Below are 18,872 nucleotides of genomic sequence, written 5' to 3'. Positions count from 1 at the left end.
AATTGTCAACATTGGCCCACATACTTACATGAACCATTTACTAAAGTCATTGCACGCAACATTTTTTAAAGACGGGGGCTGCAGTCTCCGCTAATGCAATTAGTGGTGCTTTAAGAGTAATTAACTACAACAAACTATTAGATTTAGCCATTGTACAACCTGACGGATCAGTGGAGTAATTCCACCATGTTTGTTTGACAAATCTAATAATAATATAGGTGCTTTTGACTGGTCAGCTTGGGATTCATGTGAATTCCACTTGTTGGACAAATGGTGTCAATAATGGGTTGTGTTATTTTTATTGGAAGTCATCTGTAACACATCGATATGACTTCTTCACACACACACACACACACACACACACACACACACACACACACACACACACACACACACACACACACACACACACACACACACACACACACACACACACACACACACACACACACACACACACACACACACACACACAGGTACCCCAATTTATATTGTAAAACGAATGTTAATTTGACTCTGAGAGTGTACACTCTCTGAGTTACAGACCCATAAGGGTTCATTTGGTTCCTAACTATCTCTAATTGAGCTAGGTATCCCCTGGAACTCCCTCAAGTACGCCTAGGGGTCCCCGGACCCCACTTTGGGAACCCATGCTGTATGTGGCTCTGTATCATGTTTGGAGGACATGTAATTTCTTGCGCAAGCAGAGCGCGCAAGTACTGTGGTCGGCCGGATCAAAAGTGGTATGCATGGTATGCGTGGTTATAATTGGCTGTTGATGGTGACGTAATTAAGCAATATTACACAAGAGGGTGTGGTTTAACGTGATTATTGCCACGACAGTGATGCGGTCAGGAACGAGACGTAGTCGAGTTCCGCAAGCATGAAGTGGCAATAATCACGTTAAACCACACCCTCGAGTGTAATATTGCAATTATACAACAGTTACCCTTAAAACTAAGAAAATAACCTGAAAAATCATATTTTTTTAATGACAGATGTAGTCACTACGACCACAAATGTCCCAAGAAACTAGCTAGCCTAGCCACCGAGTTTGCTGCGCTCTGGGAAAACAGAGCAGCTGAATTCTTTGTTTTGATTATGTGTGGAGTGGTGCTCGTTTGAACCGCGGCTAGAAGGCTGTTTCAACCAACCAGATTGCTTCCTCGAAACGACCTGTTGTATAATTAAGATATGTTTCAATGTTGGGTGGGTAAAAGGTAACGTATGCATGTATACTGTACATGTATGTATAAGAATGGTGGTCCCTTATTGGCTGTTGACGGTGACGTGACTAAGGTACGCTTCAAGGTAGGTATAAGGTCAATAACGGGTCTGAAGGATTTAGAACAGCAGTTGTAATAGACGTTAGTTAGTAGTAGCAGTGCTTGCACGCTCTGCTTGCACACAACTAGGCCATTGTGTGCAAGTTGGCACCTCGACAGAGTGCAGTTCTAGTTCATTCTGCATCAGTGTGCAGGAGGATGCTAAACGCACACCAACCTTAGTAGTGGTGCCAGCTCACGGCAGAAACATCTAAAGAGTTAAGTCTTAAAAAGACAAAAGAGTGGCCGCACACACTGATAGCCAAAGTGCCGATTATTTATTATAGGGTGCAGAGTAGGAACCAACGTTTCGGCAGGTACAACTGCCTTCTTCAGGGTAACATACCCTAAATAATCGGCTGCCACTCTTTTGTCTTTTTAAGACATAACTCTTTAGATAATTCTGCATCAGTACCTGAAAGTAGTGTCGTAAAACTACAGCACAAATCTTCATGACCCGTCAAGGGGCTGTGGACTTTCATGTCAGACTTCTGTACTCTGCAGCAGTGCTGTTCCTCAGCTAAATTAATTTACCCATTCAGGGCGCGAACCCCTTTTGGTGTTTTAAGCATTATTATTATGTTATACTGCTATTGTTTTGAAAAAGCGTGAAAATGTGGCGCAAATCTTTGAATGTATATTCTTTCCGAGCGAACGTTTTTAACTCAAATCTTTGCTTCTGGGGGGGTCCCTGGAACAACATATTTTCAGATGGGGGTCGGTGGACAATTACATATATTTTTGGGGGTCCTTGACATGACAATGTTTGAGAACCACTGACATAGAAACATAGGGTTTTCTGAAAACTGTCATGATTTAGAAGACATTTGTAGAATCGTTTCCAGGTCGAAAATGGGTTAATAATATAATATAGCATGGAAAATCAGTTCAACCACTTTAACCGCATATACATCATGTTTGAAAATAGACGATCTACAAGCTCACCACGCACTGTATCGAGACGTGCTGCGAGTCGACGTCTGCCATTTTCAAAAACTCTTGAACAATAATTGTGAAAAATATTTTTGAAACACAAATCTCGTATGGGGGATAAGGATTCGTCCCTAATATGGCAGGAAAATGTTTTCAGAGGAGGTTCTGTGGCCAAATACATTATACGAAAAGTTTGAGAATCCTGAGGGCTCAAGAAAAGAAACGAAATATGACGAAATATGAAGCAGTGAGGAAAAAACACATAGGAAGATGCAAAAACAACTAAATAATGAGAAAAGGTGTGTGTGTGTGTGTGTGTGTGTGTGTGTGTGTGGGGGGGGGGGGCACTGGGGGCACGAAGGGAAAAAGTGAAGTGACTGAGAGGTAAAATAAATGATAGAAATAGTCACTATGGGGTTTAGGGTTGAGATCCGGAAGAGGAATCGGTTTCATCACATTTGGAACTACTTCCGGAACTGTTTTGTGTCACTGTCAGAGTATGTATAGACTTGTCTGCAGCTACAATACCAGTGGTTTCAAGCACCACCATAACTATGAGAGTGTACCATTTGTACACTCAAGAGTTACAGACCTGTAAGGGTCCATTTGGAACGCCTTCAAGTTACCTAGACGGACCCCACTTTGGGACCAAAGTGGGGTCCGGAGGACCCCCCCAGGGGTCCTTGGGGGAGTTCCAGGTGGTCCCCAGCTAAATGATAGTTTGGAACCAAATGGACCCTTATGGGTCTGTAACTCTGAGAGTGTACAAATGGATTACATTCCCAGAGTTAAATTAACATTTTTACAATATTTGTTTTTACATTTCTTTACATTTTACAATATAAATTGGAGGTCCCAGAGATGGAAATGCCATTAAATGGGGATCCGTAGCCTAATTAATGCATGTTACATTAAACGGGTTGCTAGAGCCGTAAAGATCTTCTCTTGCCGTCCCTGGCATATCTTTTCAAATGTGAATTTGCGGGTCCTTGACATGAAAAAGGTTTGGGAAGCACTGACCTATAGACGCCTTGAACTCAATCACTACAATAATATATATAGGGTGTAACAAAATCTCCTGGAGAGGGCGTCAACATATGTGTCACGTGGTAGCGGCCGCCATACTTGCTGGCTTGTCTGGTTTGTTTACATTGAGCGACCATCAGGTGTGCTTGTATACGTTCTTTTTTTAAACTGACCTCACAATGGTGCAGACTTGCTCAGTAAATAAGTGCCACAGCAGGTCGCGTCAAGGAAATGAGCCAGAAAACGGAATTCGATTTTCAGCTTTCCAGCATGGAGACAGTATCAAGGAACCCAGATTGACGAGTTTACAAAAAGACGTAGAATGGCTTGGATCGGCGCACGGGCGCAGAGACATAACGTTCAACAAAGTATCTAAGCACAGCCGTGTTTGTTCACAACATTTTCCTTGTCCTTGTAATGTATTTGGGCCCGACGTTCTTTCTATCCATCCTGGTGTTGGTTCACTATGTTGTCGCCAAGAACGAGCTCAATATTTACAAAAACATACCACCGTCACTCCATTCTGAGTGATGCGGGCTAGAATTTAATGCCCACGAGGGGGCCGTCCCTAGCTTTTTAGACGCCGCCCCCCTCTTGGTGACGTACACGTTGGCACACGCTATAGGGCCTATATGCAATACTATATGTACACAGTATGTATACATACAGCATATGGAAATGTTAAAATCCTTAAGGAATTCAACCTAGCACGGAAGATGGAGAGAGGAAAATAGTAGGAGAGTGTAAAAAAAAGGAGAGCAGATGCCGACACAGTGGTCCCTGGCCTGGCCTAACCCATTCTGGGCGGGAATTCCATTTGGTGTTTTAAGCATTATATTATGCTTTAGCTATTGAAAAATGGCAGATCTACAAGCTCATAGCGCGGCACCGAGTGCCGCGCTACGAGCTTGTAGGTCTGCTATTTTTTTTTAATCGTGAAAATGCGCCACACATCTTTGAATATATTCTTTCAGAGCGAACGTTTTTTAACTCAAATCTTTGCTTCTGGGGGAGGTCCCTGCATGAAACAACATATTTTCAGATGGGGGTCGGTGGCCAATTACATTTTTGGGGTCCTTGACATGAAATATGGAGCACCACTGATACAGAAACATGAGGTATTTCAGAAAACTGAGAGGATTTAGAAGACTTCGACGGCAGGCCTAAATGGGCTAAAGGCCTGAGGCGACATACTGTACTTCCATCCCCCCAGCATGGCCTCGCCGTCAGACAGAAAGCTTGTATGTCCCAAAAACAAGAACCTGCATTCCAATGGATCCAATGGAGTTATTATATTTAGTCACACGCTCTCATTAAAGGACCACTTCACCACTTTTCAACCTATCTTCATAATAGGTCCTCACTAATAATCATGATAAAATGGCACGATTTTTTTCTACTCATTCTGTGTCTCATAGGAGGGCTGTGGGCAGTTCAGAAACCTGTCCACCAGTGACATCATCATTAGGCAGATTTTTTTTTAAACAAGATTTTATTACAAAAATGTTTAGATTTTCATTATCGAACGATGGCTTCCCTTTTCGCATTGCACCTTTTCAGGACTAGAAAGCCTGCAGTTTCTACTAGCTTTTATTCCCCATCGATGATGTCACTGGTGGACGGGTTTCTGAACTGCCCACAGCCCTCCTATGAGACACAGGCCGAGTACAAAAAAATTGCGCCATTTTTTCATGATTATTAGTGAGGACCTATTATATGAAGATATGTTGAAAAGTGGTGAAGTGGTCCTTTAATACTTAATCATTGGTTCAATATTTATAAAATCAACAGATACACTTAAGGTGTAAAGATGTGCACATGCACACACTACAGTGGGGAGGACACGCGACAGGCCAACAGCACACACACCAAGGCCCGCCCCACCTCGATAATGATTGGCAGAAGGCCCCTCTCTATCCTGATTGGATGAAGGCTGGGCCACCTAGCCAAAAACGAAACGAAAGGGTTTTTTTTACCCCAGGGGTTAACTGGGGAAAGGGAGGAACTCCTTATATGGTCAGCACACTCTATAGTAGGGAGGATTATCACAACAAAAGATATTTGAATTAAGTGAAATCACTGAATATACCTTTAACAACTTTAACTTTACTTCTTGGCAGATCTACAAGTTGTGAGCTTTTTGTAGACATTTTGTAGTGGACATGTTTTTGCCACTTATGTCTGTCTCTGTTAAGACAAAGTTAGAGATTTATTTAACCAAAAAAATAAAGTTGAAATGCGGAGATACAAGGTTTCGGCCCGACAGTGACGATGTCATGTAGATTTCACACACACACACACACACACACACACACACACACACACACACACACACACACACACACACACACACACACACACACACACACACACACACACACACACACACACACACACACACACACACACACACACACACACACACACACACACACACACACACACACACACACACACACACACACACACACACACACACACACACACACACACACACACACACACACACACACACACACACACACACACACACACACACACACACACACACACACACACACACACACACGGTTCCATCTCTTCCGCATGCCCCACCTAGAGCCATATAGTCTCCACATACTGTATTCTACAGCACTGGATGCAATGCTGTAGAATAGATTCTGCTACTGTACCAGGGGCGTGCACACATAGACATCAAAGGGGGCTTCAGCCCCTGCCCTTTTACCCGTCTGTAAAACAACTGCCCTTTTACCCGTCTGTAAAACAACTGCCCTTTCGCACCCCATTCGACCGGCGTCTCTGCATTGGATCGGCGAAATCATCCGTTATCAGCACCTTTGAATAGGGCCAGTATGGCCATACTGGCATACTCACTGTTTCAGTATGTCATTATCACCTATTGTGACAGGTGATAATGTCACTGATGTCCTGACGGAGGCGCGCCGTGTCTGGTGGCCTTGAGCCACGTGAGGCACCGCCGAGCGTGGCGCTAGCCGAGCGAGTCGCCGTGCCGAGCATTGCGACGGCCACCAGACCCGACTCAGCGCCGTCCGAGTTACGTTCCGATAGGCAGAGAATAGTATATATTAGTAGCCCCTAGTTTTCATGCGCCGACAATAGAGTTGGAAATGACACGTTCAGCCAAGGGCGAGTATGCCAGTATGGCCATACTGGCCCTATTCGAAGGTGCTGATAACGGATGATTTCGCCGATTCAATGCAGAGAGAACGGTCGAATCCGCTGCCTTTCCAGACCAACGAATGCAGCGTTTACTACACGGTGAAAGAAATGCAAAATGCCCTCCTCTCCTTTCCATGCCATGCCGGAAGGAAGGCAGCATTCTGGATAATTGTTCTTTTTCTTCCGAAGTCTCCTGAACTTGGAACGCGGCCTTTTTGCGTTGAACTAATTTGTTTAGAAATCCATGTCGTACACACCGCATCTCCAGTAGATAAAGAGTGCAGGGTTGCGCCCCGAAAATAGCCGATCTACAAGCTCTCAACGCGTCGCGCTGCGACGCGTTGAGAGCTTGTAGATCTGCTATTTTGGGCCAAAAGTGCCCTCTTATGGGATTTCAGCCCCTGCCCCTCTAGCACTCTCTGCACGTGCCTGCACTGCATGTACAGTATGTTAATCTACTGACTGTATGCCATGCGTCAGGACAGACATCACTTCATTTCTCCTTCATCACTGCTTTGATGAAGGGATGGATAAACGACGTATATGTTAATTATTAATTTCAAGGAACCCCCAGTTTGACATGCATTAGTCTATACGGACCCCCATGTCATGGCATTTATATCTCTGGGACCCCCCCCCCCCCCCCAATTTATATTGTAAAATAAATGTTAATTTAACTCTGAGAGTGTATACAAAATGTGTACACTCTCAGAGTTACAGACCCATAAGGGTCCAATTGGTTCCAAACTATATCATTTAGCCCGGGGACCACCTGGAACTCCCTCAAGGACCACTGGGGGTCCCCGGACCCCACTTTGGGACCCACTGGTATATACATTGCATATATAATGTATTCATTAGTATGTATTGTACATATAGTGCCCCCTGCACACCCAATAATTATTCATATCAATGCATACATGTATGCATGGGGGGTACACACACGTTAAAAGGATTACTGAGAGTCAGAGTTTGGTTGGGATGTTGGTTGGTTGGGATGTGGTTTTATAGGCCATGGAATAAATAACACATAACATGGTATAGCATGTGTCTGTCAATCACCCCTGCACTGATTTTATAATAAATAACACATAACATGGTATAGCATGTGTCTGTCAATCACCCCTGCACTGATTTTATAATAAATAACACATAACATGGTATAGCATGTGTCTGTCAATCACCCCTGCACTGATTTTTAACATCCATCAAATGCCCTGGCCGGACGGTGCACATCATCCATTACTATATCCACTTCAGTTCTGATCATCCCTAGCTGGCATATGACAAATCCCCCACATTCAATATCACAGACAGACAGACAGACAGACAGGACAGACAGACAGACAGACACACACACACGGACAGACGGGTGGATGGATGGATATAGGCTAGTAGCCTACTGACAATATCACACAATACTCAATATACTGTCAATATAAATCACCATTGTTTCTCCACTAGGCCCATCTGTGTGTGTGTTTGCCTTGTGGAGAGAGAGAGAGACTGTATGGATGGATGGAATGTATGGCGCTGCTGCCTAGCTGCTGTCTGCATGGATGGCAGCCATACACTTGCTCTGGGGCGGTACGCTTTGCAATGAATGCAGGCTACGCAGCAATGGGGCTGCACATCATTGCATGCAGCAGGCCTTCCTTCTGCTTCATATAGCGTAGGGGGGGGCTAGTATATAGGCTACATGGTTAGTCATTCTGTGTTTTTGTCCGTGTATCTAACATCATGCATGCCCGGTTCGACTCCTCTCTCTCTCTCTCTCTCTGCCCGATTTCTGCAAGGGGAAATACACGAGCAGAAGCCCCGTGTGACATCACTATCTCTATGGTGTTCTAATGATAAGAGGGGTGACGGGCTAGCTGTATGAGGCTTCTTCTGCCTTCGTTCTGCGCATATATCCACTGTGAGTGTTATCGTATGCGGATAGACTCATTCCGGGCTGTTTGTGTTCGCCTGCTGCCATCATCAGCTCTTTCTCTCGGTATTAGATTTAGACCGCTGTGCGTGGAGAGGAGAGGAGAGGAGAACCTGCCTCTGCTGCTAAATAACCATCCGGCCATCATCACGTCCGAATTCCCCTTTACCCATCTATCTGCACGGTGTGTGTGTGTGTGTGTGTGTGTGTGTGCAGGCTGCGTGCACACGCGCGCACACACACACACACACACACACACACACACACACACACACACACACACACACACACACATACACACACGCACACACACACACACACACGGGATGCAAAAAAAAACATGGGATGCACAATCATGTTTTTTTTAAAACATAAATAGGCTATATCTCGAGCTAAAGCCTATATATGCTATAATAATTGCACTTACATGGTCAGTACTCCTATCGTTTCCAGACGGCAATGCAGAACGAGAAGACATTTTCCCTGAGTTATAAGAATCACTGTGTGTTGTTTACGCGTATAATAATATTTACAGGACTATATGCCGCTGCACATAATGATGACAGCCTATATATCCATCCATCCATCCGACATCTGTTCGGCGCAGATATGAGACCGTGCATGCACGGTCCGTCCCAGAAGAATGAATCAATCTGCTTCTTCTCCGGCCGGCGAGGAAGCGGTGGTGGTGGTCGAGGAGAGGAGACCTCTTCTGCCTATCATGGCAGCAGCAAATGGATGTATCGGACTGGCTGGGGATGTCCTCAAGCAGCAGCGAGCTGCATTCTCTAGTATTATTCCGCTTGCAAAAAAAAATTCGACCGATGAAAAAAAAAAAAAAAAGAAGCAAGAAATGCACCAAAAGCAGCAATGTCTGTCAATCCCAAGCCATCGAATAATATAAATGCTAAAATGCGGTGGTGATGTTTGGCCAAAGCCCAACGTCTGTGTGACGACTCTCCCTGATCACCACCACCAACACCCCCTGCCTCATCGCGACGGCGTACAAAACAAATACGGTTTCCTCTGAATTTGTGTCGTTTATCATAATAATAGCGAATACTAATCGTTCAGTTACCCATCCGCCTTGTAGCCTATATATGCAACCGCTATTCTTTGCAGCCGTGTGCGATATTATTACAGAACCTGCTGTGCAAGAGGAGGAAAAAAGGCCGAAATGTTCATAAGTCGCTATTCCCGGTCAGTGAGATGCGCCACTTCTCCCGTCAGATGCTGTGCTGACAGTAGCCCCCCGCCCCCCCACCGAACACTACCGAACGCAACGCAACGCGCAGCCAGATTCTACCGAGCGTACATTTTAGCGTAAATTAGACTAAAGCTGCACCCTCCACAAAGATGGCTGGAGTTAAATAAAACATTAAAAATTCTAAAAAATAAATAAATAACTAAAATCCATGGTTTGGTCAAATTATTGTTTGCAAAGATGAATATAAAAATGAATGAATGCCCCTTTTTGCTTTGGGGGGCCCCATGACTATATGCCCTGTTGTTCAGGCCAATATCTCTGTAAAATGGGTGAATAGTTTGGTGACATTTATACGAGTAAAAATTGGGGCAATCGAATAATTCAACTTTTTATGTGACTATTTATATATATATATATATAATTATTATTTTTAGTTATGGGTCAGTAGCACTGCATTTTAGTGACCAGAAGATCAAAGAAAAAAATCTATTGACTATTTATTAGCGTCACATGCTAAAAGTAGGCTATTGGAATGATAATGCATTATTAGAGAAAATAAGTTGGCTGTGTAATGTTGTGATGGTGTTTGTGATGCTATGCAGTAATCCCTGGTTGCCTGAAGAGGGCGCTTTGGTGTGCTGCAAATGCTCATAGCAGCACACAGACAGAGTGCTGGTCCTAGCTTACAATTTTACATCTAACTAATAATTCTAGTAATGTCTGAATGTCTGAAACACTGTCATTGCTCCTCATTGGCTGCACCAATCGCTCTGACTTTTCACACAGCCATTGACCATAATATTATGGAGTTCTTAACGAAGCCCTTTTTTAAATTGAACAAATTATTAATTAATAATTACTTTCCCGTCGACTTACATGGGAAAATGCGAAAACTCACATTCAAGTATACATTCAAGAAACCGTCAGAGCTACAGTTAGGCTACAAGTACAACACTTGGAGGAGAGGTTTATAATAATATTTATATAATAATATTATATAATTAATATTAAAATTTCACTTTCCCTGGATTCCTGGGGTCATGACGCATCTCCCCATACACTGACACCACGCTAGACAGGAACGCCCAAAAACGAATTTTCTATGGCTGCCAATGCAACTTGGTCCAATCCTTAATCACATACGGACAAACATCTATGCCGATGCTATCTAACTTGCGGAGGTAGCGTGCCTTGTCCACGGGCAACAGATCTTTCAACGTATGGCATTGCAAATACGTTTGATAATCGCTACTCTGCTCAATATTGTTTTGAAAATGCCGCAAATTGCATTGCAGTGAACGAGCGAAAATCACAACTTCCCCCGTTTGTGGGCAGAGTCACAGTTTGAGGCGCTGTTTACGCGCCGTGGTGTCAGTGTATATAGGCCTGGCGACGCCCATTTGCGTCAGACTAGATTTTACGCCATTTTGACTTTTCTTTAAAACTTTTTGCTCTTCCACCTACAGATTGTGCAAATCTCACAAAAATCGGTACACATGATCTCTGGACCTATCCGATTAAAACACCACAGGCAGAATTTTCATAGTCCGTATCTTTCGGCTAATCGGCTTCCAAAGTTAGTGGGAGGGGCCTATTTTACAAAACATGCCAGAAATCACGAACGGAATGTCCAATCCACCCCAAATTTTATTCACATGTCGAGGATGGTTGAATCAACAGAGAGACAAAAGCAATTCCATTTTCATCCAGGGGGCAGCGCAAATGCAAAAAAAAGAAAAGAAAAAAAAACATTTCTTGCACAAACATGATTTTTTGGGGGATAAATCCTCCTAATTACTTAATTACACATGATAACAGGGGTGACTTTTCATTGTAATTTGCTAGATAAATCAGTGGGAGGGGCCTATATTTCCAAAGGTGTCTGTGCCGTAGAGCCAGCCACACTTTGCAGTTTCCCCAGAATTGCACCTTTCCTGTATCCTACTTCTTGCCTGACGGGTAAGTGCCTCTGACACCAGACTGATTACATACATCAATAATTTGATGTATGTATTAAATCGCATTGCCCACACTGTATACATCATTTGGTGTTGATATATTCGAACGGGTAAGGACTAGTATTTTAAACACATGAATTTGAAATACATTACATAGGCCTTGTTAAATTATTAGCTGGTTGATTGTGTTTAGTTGGAGATGAGCTGACCGCCCAGGTTTCTATTAGCTGGTTGGTTGTGTTTAGTTGGAGATGAGCTGACCACCCAGGTTTCTATTAGCTGGTTGGTTGTGTTTAGTTGGAGATGAGCTGACCACCCAGGTTTCTATTAGCTGGTTGATTGTGTTTAGTTGGAGATGAGCTGACCGCCCAGGTTTCTATTAGCTGGTTGATTGTGTTTAGTTGGAGATGAGCTGACCGCCCAGGTTTCTATTAGCTGGTTGATTGTGTTTAGTTGGAGATGAGCTGACCGCCCAGGTTTCTATTAGCTGGTTGGTTGTGTTTAGTTGGAGATGAGCTGACCACCCAAGTTTCTATTAGCTGGTTGGTTGTGTTTAGTTGGATCTACAAGCTCAAAACGCATCGCAATGCGACGCGTTTTGAGCTTGTAGATCGGCTATTTTTGCTACATTTGAATTGAAAACCTGAATATTTTTTTGCTATTTTTTAATTGGAATCCTGAAAAGTAACCTTTTTATTGAATTTCAAATGCATTTACCGGTAGTTATAGTTATGTTAACTTTATGAAAAGACAATAACATTTTAATACTATAGTCATTAAGTACTAGTTATGAAGTAATTAAAGCGGGTTTGGAATTGTAACAGCTGAAATCAATACTAACATTATTAACATGCGGGCCGCATTAAGTGAAGGTGGGGGCCGCATGTGTAGCCTGGCTAATAAGCCAGACCGAATCAGCCGTTGGCAAAAACAAATTGCCTGCCGGCGGATTACGGTCTGGAGAGGCTCAATTGTACGCCCATTTCCTACACCAGAGAACTGGTGTGGCCAATCGGGACACGGTATGCAATATGGGCGGGCTTTGGTACAGTGACGTTCAATGTTGAGACCTTTGACTGACAGTAGCTCTGACCAATTGCGTCAAAGAGAAAATGTTTGAACCCGCCCCCCGGGAAACAAGATCCATACACAGCATCTCCAGACTCAAATACCAAACGACAGTGTGATTTGAGTCTGGCTTATTAGCCAGGCTACCGCATGTGGCCCCCGGGCCGCCAGTTGCCCACCCCTGAAATACATGAATGATGGTACAGGCAACAAATATGCAACTGGTCAACATCAGGCATAAGAACAAACTAGCACCGGGCATTATGACACCAGAACATATGAGACCATTGCATTATGGAAAAGTAATCAACATAGCATAGAATACATCAAGTCAATACAGAACATAAAGGCTTACATTGGTCAAGTCCGCATGGCTGGAGAAGGAGTTGTACACTCAATGAGCTGTGTGAGGGCTGTGGAGTGAGTGACTGGTTATATGGAGACACACCTGGACTGTGAGTTGAGTGGTGATTATGGCAAACACCTGTGTGTCATTGTGGATGCAAGGAATATGGGAAATGCCCACTAGAGGCTGTCATTCAGACAGCAGAGAGATCATTCACAACAGGCCTATTTCTAATCGTTTTTTGTATTTTATAATTTATATTTGGCTGGGACGGAAAACAAATATGTAATTTGTATTAAAGGTATATTCAGTGATTTCACTTAATTCAAATATGACTAATTTTTTCTTATTTTTTGGATAATCCTCCCTACTATAAAGTGTGCTGACCATATAAGGAGTTCCTCCCTGTCCCCAGTGAGCCTCTGGGGTCAAAAAACCCTAGTTTCGGTTTGGGCTTTGGGTGGCAAAGCCTTCATCCAATCAGGATGAGAGGGGCCTTCCTCCAATCATGATCGAGTGGGGCGGGCCTTGGTGCACGTGCTGTTGGTCTGTTGTACTTCCCCCACTGTAGAGCGTGTTCATGTGCACATCTTGTTACCGGGGCTGACAGGGTTTTTTTCCAAATCACCCAAATCACTGAATGCTCCTTTAAGATCATTTCTGAATTTGAAATACGTATTCTCAAATTGACACATTTATAGACACGTTTATACTGTGGAATTAAAAACAAACAAAAAAACACAATGTCACTTTTACTCGGCTTACTATTGGCTTACCAACCCGGCCTCAGGACAAATTCAACGACAAAATGAGTACGGATCCGGGTCTTGAGACAGACTTCATATCTCCTTGACTTAACTGAAGCCTTGTAGAAATGTCTTTATTAGACTTTTGAGGCCATCAGGCAGAGGCTCTGAGCCACTCTGCTACACTCACCTCCCTTTTGACCTCCTCCCACAGGGAAACGCGTAGCCAGTAATGTCAGAGACGTCTTCATCGTCCTCTTCTCTCGTAGCCAGTAATGTCAGAGACGTCTTCATCGTCCTCTTCTCTCGTAGCCAGTAATGTCAACGTCAGTGTTGGGCGTAACGGCGCTAGTAATAACGGCGATATATAACGAGTAACGGTAACGGAATAACCTAACGAGTTAAGTTTAGCAATTTAGTAGTTAGTTACTTAACTCTTAATCCGCCAGCATTTATTGAAAAATTAGGATCTAATTCACACCAGCATTTTTTCCATTTGAGCTCTTATTTTGAAAAGCCACATTTCCGGTCCACTAGCAGACATAACCTAGGAAGCTGAACGGAGCTGGACAGGCTTTGTTTACAATGTGAATCCAAACCGGAGCTCTGGAGAGCTCCATATCGCCGGCTCTGTGCCGTCAAAGAAACGCTGTTTTGACCAAAAATGCCATGTAGGACAAGGAATAGAGGGTATGCGCATGCTTAAAGTGAATGGCACATTGAGTGGCAAATCGAGTGGCAAAGCAACAGGCAAAGTGAGTTTAACATTGTTTAATGTTGTTTAAACGTTTCCGTCCATCCGACGTGTCAGCACGTCCTAGGGGCCTCAATCGACGCGCCCTAAAGACGTGTGAGGACATCCTCAATGATAAGGGGCGAGATAAGAATATTCTGAATTTTTCCCTTTTTTTTATTTGTCAGTTTGCCTCTCGGCTACCGTATGCTCCGCTCTGTCCCCATGTTAGCTTATCAATGAGTAAGCCGTTAGCGCGGCGGAAAGAATGACTCGTCTCTCCTAATCCAGTGCGCTTTCCGTGGTGTTGAACGGATCGATATATACTGGCGCTTCATTTCTGCTCCTCATCCGTCTCTCCCGCAAAATATGAACGCTTTTTGGATCATATATCGTATAAACTAAAACGATCGCAATGTAAGCTAGCTATGTAAAGTGAACTTTTTTTAGTGGATTGTTTCCGGGTCATGGCTTTCCGAGTAAAAGCGGCCATGTTGTTCCGGCACCCCAGAGCTCCTATTTTGAAGGACTTCCGGCACTGATTGTGTTAACTCCTATAGCGCCATTGCCGTTGATTAATGCCAATTGAAGCCTAATTTTGATACTAACGCTTAACGCCATTGCCGTTGATTAATGGCAATTGCGCTTTTATAGTGCATTCGATCGATCGAGCCATAATGCTACTTACGTTAGCCGGTTAGCTAGCTATTTTGTTAGCACAGCACTGGATCGTCCATCTTAGATCGTCGTCGCCATAATAATCCATTCTATCTGTTTCTTTCAATCGCCTGTATCTCCTATAGAGAGTATGCGCGTGACATCATCATCAAACCCGGAAGTTGTGCAGGAAAGCCTACCGAGTGGCAAAAAAGTACTTTCTGGCCTTGGCAGCCCATGCATCCAAACAGAAAAGTACTTTCTGGCCTTGGCAGCCCATGCATCCAAACAGAAAAGTCCTATCTGATTGCATTAATAATATAATAACTTTATTTATATAGCACCTTTCCAAAAACAAGTTTACAAAGTGCTTTACAGATAATAATAGCAGTAAAAATACAATAAGAAATATAGCTGCAAGCAGCGATAAAGCGGGACCAAGATAGAAGAAGAACAATGCGCAATAAGAACAACATGCACAAATTAAACTGACGAGCTGAGTTGTCGGTACCGTGATTTGAACTCACAACCTTGTGGACCGAAGGCGGGAGCTCTACTGACTGACCTACAGAGAGACAATCAGTGACTATATTGTAAACAGTAAAACAATTCAGTGATTTGGTAACAAGAAGGTGTGTCCTCATTTTGGGCATGTCTTTATCCATTACTACAGTGTGTTTTCACGCACAGTTAAAGTGTGTGTGTGTGTGTGTGTGTGTGTGTGTGTGTGTGTGTGTGTGTGTGTGTGTGTGTGTGTGTGTGTGTGTGTGTGTGTGTGTGTGTGTGGTGCGTGCGTGCGTGCGTGCGTGCGTGCGTGCAAACTTCTCTTTGTACGCTTTCAGTGCTATTTGGCATGACCCTCTACTATACTGTAAAGTGACATAAGCATATGTGTGTATTAGAGGCAGAAGAATAATTTTCACAAACCAGCAATTTTCATTGGCTCATAAAAACGTCATTTTTTCACTTAACAAAAATGTGCTACGATTATTTGTCCGTATAGGTCCAAAGTTCACGTGTACAAGTTCTCGTGCATTTTGATCAAAGATCCTGGGAGCAGATACACTTTAACTGTTTTTCATATAATTCAAAATGGCGGGTGATCTAAAGGTCAGAGGTCAAAAGTCAGAACACAAGTTGTTCGGCATGAGGAGACACATATGTGTATCAAAGTGTCATTGCCAACGGTCAAACGGTTCATGAGATATGCACGTTCAAAGTTTGCAAGTTTGCAAGTTTTGCATCAATTGAGTGCTATAGCGCCACCATTTGGCCAATCATGATGGGCTTCGCATAGTCACCGTTTGGCATGGTCCTCTATCATGCTGACAAGTTTTGCAAAAACCGACTGCACCGACTATTTTTGGCGGAAGGAGAAGGAGAAGAAGTACTGATCATATAATTCAAAATGGCGGGTGATCTAAAGGTCAGAGGTCAAAAGTCAGAACACGAAAGTTGTTCAGCATGAGGAGACGCATATGGGTATCAAAGTGTCATTGCCAACGGTCAAACGGTTCATGAGCTATGCACGTTCAAAGTTAGCATTTTCAATTGAGCGCTATAGCGCCACCATTTGGCCAATCGTCTTGGGCTTCGCATATTCACCGTTTGGCATGGCCCTCTACCAGATTACCACGTTTCGCGAAAACCGACTGCACCATTCAGTCAGAACAGCTATTTTTGGCGGAAGGAGAACAAGGAGAAGGAGAAGAAAAATAAACACACAAACAATAAGTGACCAAAGTCACCTAATAATAAAGTGGTGAAAGAACATAACCAGCTGATCAGTCAGTCTATCATATGATTCTAAAGTAAAGGGCCACAGCACGAAAAGCTACTATAGTGTACCCGCATACGGCCTGTTTTGAAACCGAATATACAAAAGATATTTTGACACTACTTTTCTTTCACTTAAAGGAGGAAACTGATGACAAAAAGATACAAAAAGAGAGAACTATGACTCATTTCGACTTCATGTTGACATATCCGTGGTGCAGTAGATCATATCATGGAGATGCGGTCCGGTACGCTCTTAACCCATTTAGACCTGAAGACGTTTCTGCAAATGTCTTCTAAATCCTGACAGTTTTCTGAAAAGCCTATGTTTCTATGTCAGTCGTTCTTAAAGTTTTTCATGTCAAGGACCCCAAAAATATATGTAATTGGCCGCCGACCCCCATCTGAAAATATGTTGTTCCAGGGATCCCCCATGAAGCAAAGATTGAGTTAAAAACGATCGCTCTGACAGAATATATATTCAAAGATTTGCAGCACATTTTCTCGATTTTTCAAAAATAGCAGACCTACAAGCTCGTAGCGCGGCACTCGGTGCCGCGCTATGAGCTTGTAGATCTGCTATTTTTCAATAGCTAAAGTATAACATAATTCTTAAAACACCAAAAGGGGTTCCCGCCCGTCACTACACCATTGGTTCTCAAAGTTGGGGTCTCAGCTAGTCCTTAGAAGGGTAGAAACTAAACTCAGCCAGATAATGTATCATTCATATACTGTACAGTACTATGCTGCGTGAATAAACATACAATTTGATAGCATACAGTAGATCACCCAGGTTTTATGGTTTTTCAATCCCCATTCCCCACACGTGTATGTATAAGTGTTGCAACACTTAAAATGCAGAATATGAAATTTTAACGGTAATATCGTATATCGTATCGATATCGCAATATTTGGCATAAATACAGAGATATGACATTTTCTGTCTATACTCTATGGCTCTGTTGTAATCCAAACGTACACGCGTGTGGGTATAGGGATAGGGTGGCCTGGCTGGGTGTATGACTTGACTACCGCGGCCTGAATGATTCAGCCCTGCAGCCCTGGTGTGAGATATGATCTGGACAACAGATGTCAATATGAAGTTGAGGATAACATTGACCACTTCTGTGTCTTAGTACTTCTCTCTCCTTTCTTTCGTAATCTTTTTTGTCATCAGACGGACAGCTTGGTCATATACTTCACACATACACACACACACTCTCTCACTCTCTCACACACACACACACACACACACACACACACACACACACACACACACACACACACACACACACACACACACACACACACACACACACACACACACACACACACACACACACACACACACAGAGAGAGAGAGAGATACGTGATCGTGAGGTGACATCAGTTTGCACAGAGAGACCGAACGGTGAAGACAGATATTTGGAAACTTGTAACTATATTTTGGAAACTTCTGAGTGAGTAGAGAGAAAATATATTTACAATGTTGTTTAAAACCATGTTTGAAGGTTTTTTCTCCATTATGAATGAACATACCGGTAGACTTTTTATATAGTTTCAAATAAGAACTTTTTGTTCCAAAAATAAATATAGAGAGATGACTTCCGCACAACCGGTAGGTAATTTGGAGCAGGTGCGATGATGACGAGGCATATACAGTGTGGAAAGGAGGGACACCCGCACACTGCCACTTGCTGGGTTCAGTGCATTTTATTAAAGCAACGTTTGGGTCTTTCGAAACGTTGCTTTAATAAAATGCTCTGAACCCAGCAAGTGGCGGTGTGCGGGTGTCCCTCCTTTCCACATTGTTCCAAAAATAAACAAATCATCCCGGCCGTTTCACTCATATGAATCAACTGACTAAGAGAAAATGCTATTGTTACTGCTACTGAATTAGTTACATTTTCACTAGAAACAGACTGTATCATATTGTTACTGCTACTGAATTAGTTACATTTTCACTAGAAACAGACTGTATCATATT

At 43.2% G+C, this 18,872-nt stretch overlaps 1 protein-coding gene and 1 long non-coding RNA gene across 2 annotated transcripts in view; both read right to left on the bottom strand.

Annotated features, from left to right (window-relative positions):
• The window catches only part of mark4a (MAP/microtubule affinity-regulating kinase 4a), a gene marked incomplete at its 5' end in the record, with an annotated part of 54,888 nt that extends 40,918 nt beyond the window's left edge, over positions 1-13,970 (bottom strand). Inside the window, 2 exons of the mRNA XM_079507944.1 lie at positions 12,983-13,020; positions 13,910-13,970. Of these exons, the coding sequence (XP_079364070.1) occupies positions 12,983-13,020; positions 13,910-13,970 (99 nt within the window). The remainder of the gene's footprint in view (positions 1-12,982; positions 13,021-13,909) is intronic.
• Positions 1-18,872, bottom strand: part of LOC306928339 — a 96,352-nt gene that overhangs the window by 75,325 nt on the left and 2,155 nt on the right. The gene's annotated exons all lie outside the window — the stretch shown is intronic.

The sequence above is a fragment of the Electrona antarctica genome (assembly GCF_951216825.1).
Source record: "Electrona antarctica genome assembly, chromosome: 8".
NCBI classification, from domain to species: Eukaryota; Metazoa; Chordata; class Actinopteri; order Myctophiformes; family Myctophidae; genus Electrona; species Electrona antarctica.
Note: the sequence above shows the minus strand (reverse complement) of the source record. Positions and strands in the feature narration are given on the sequence as shown.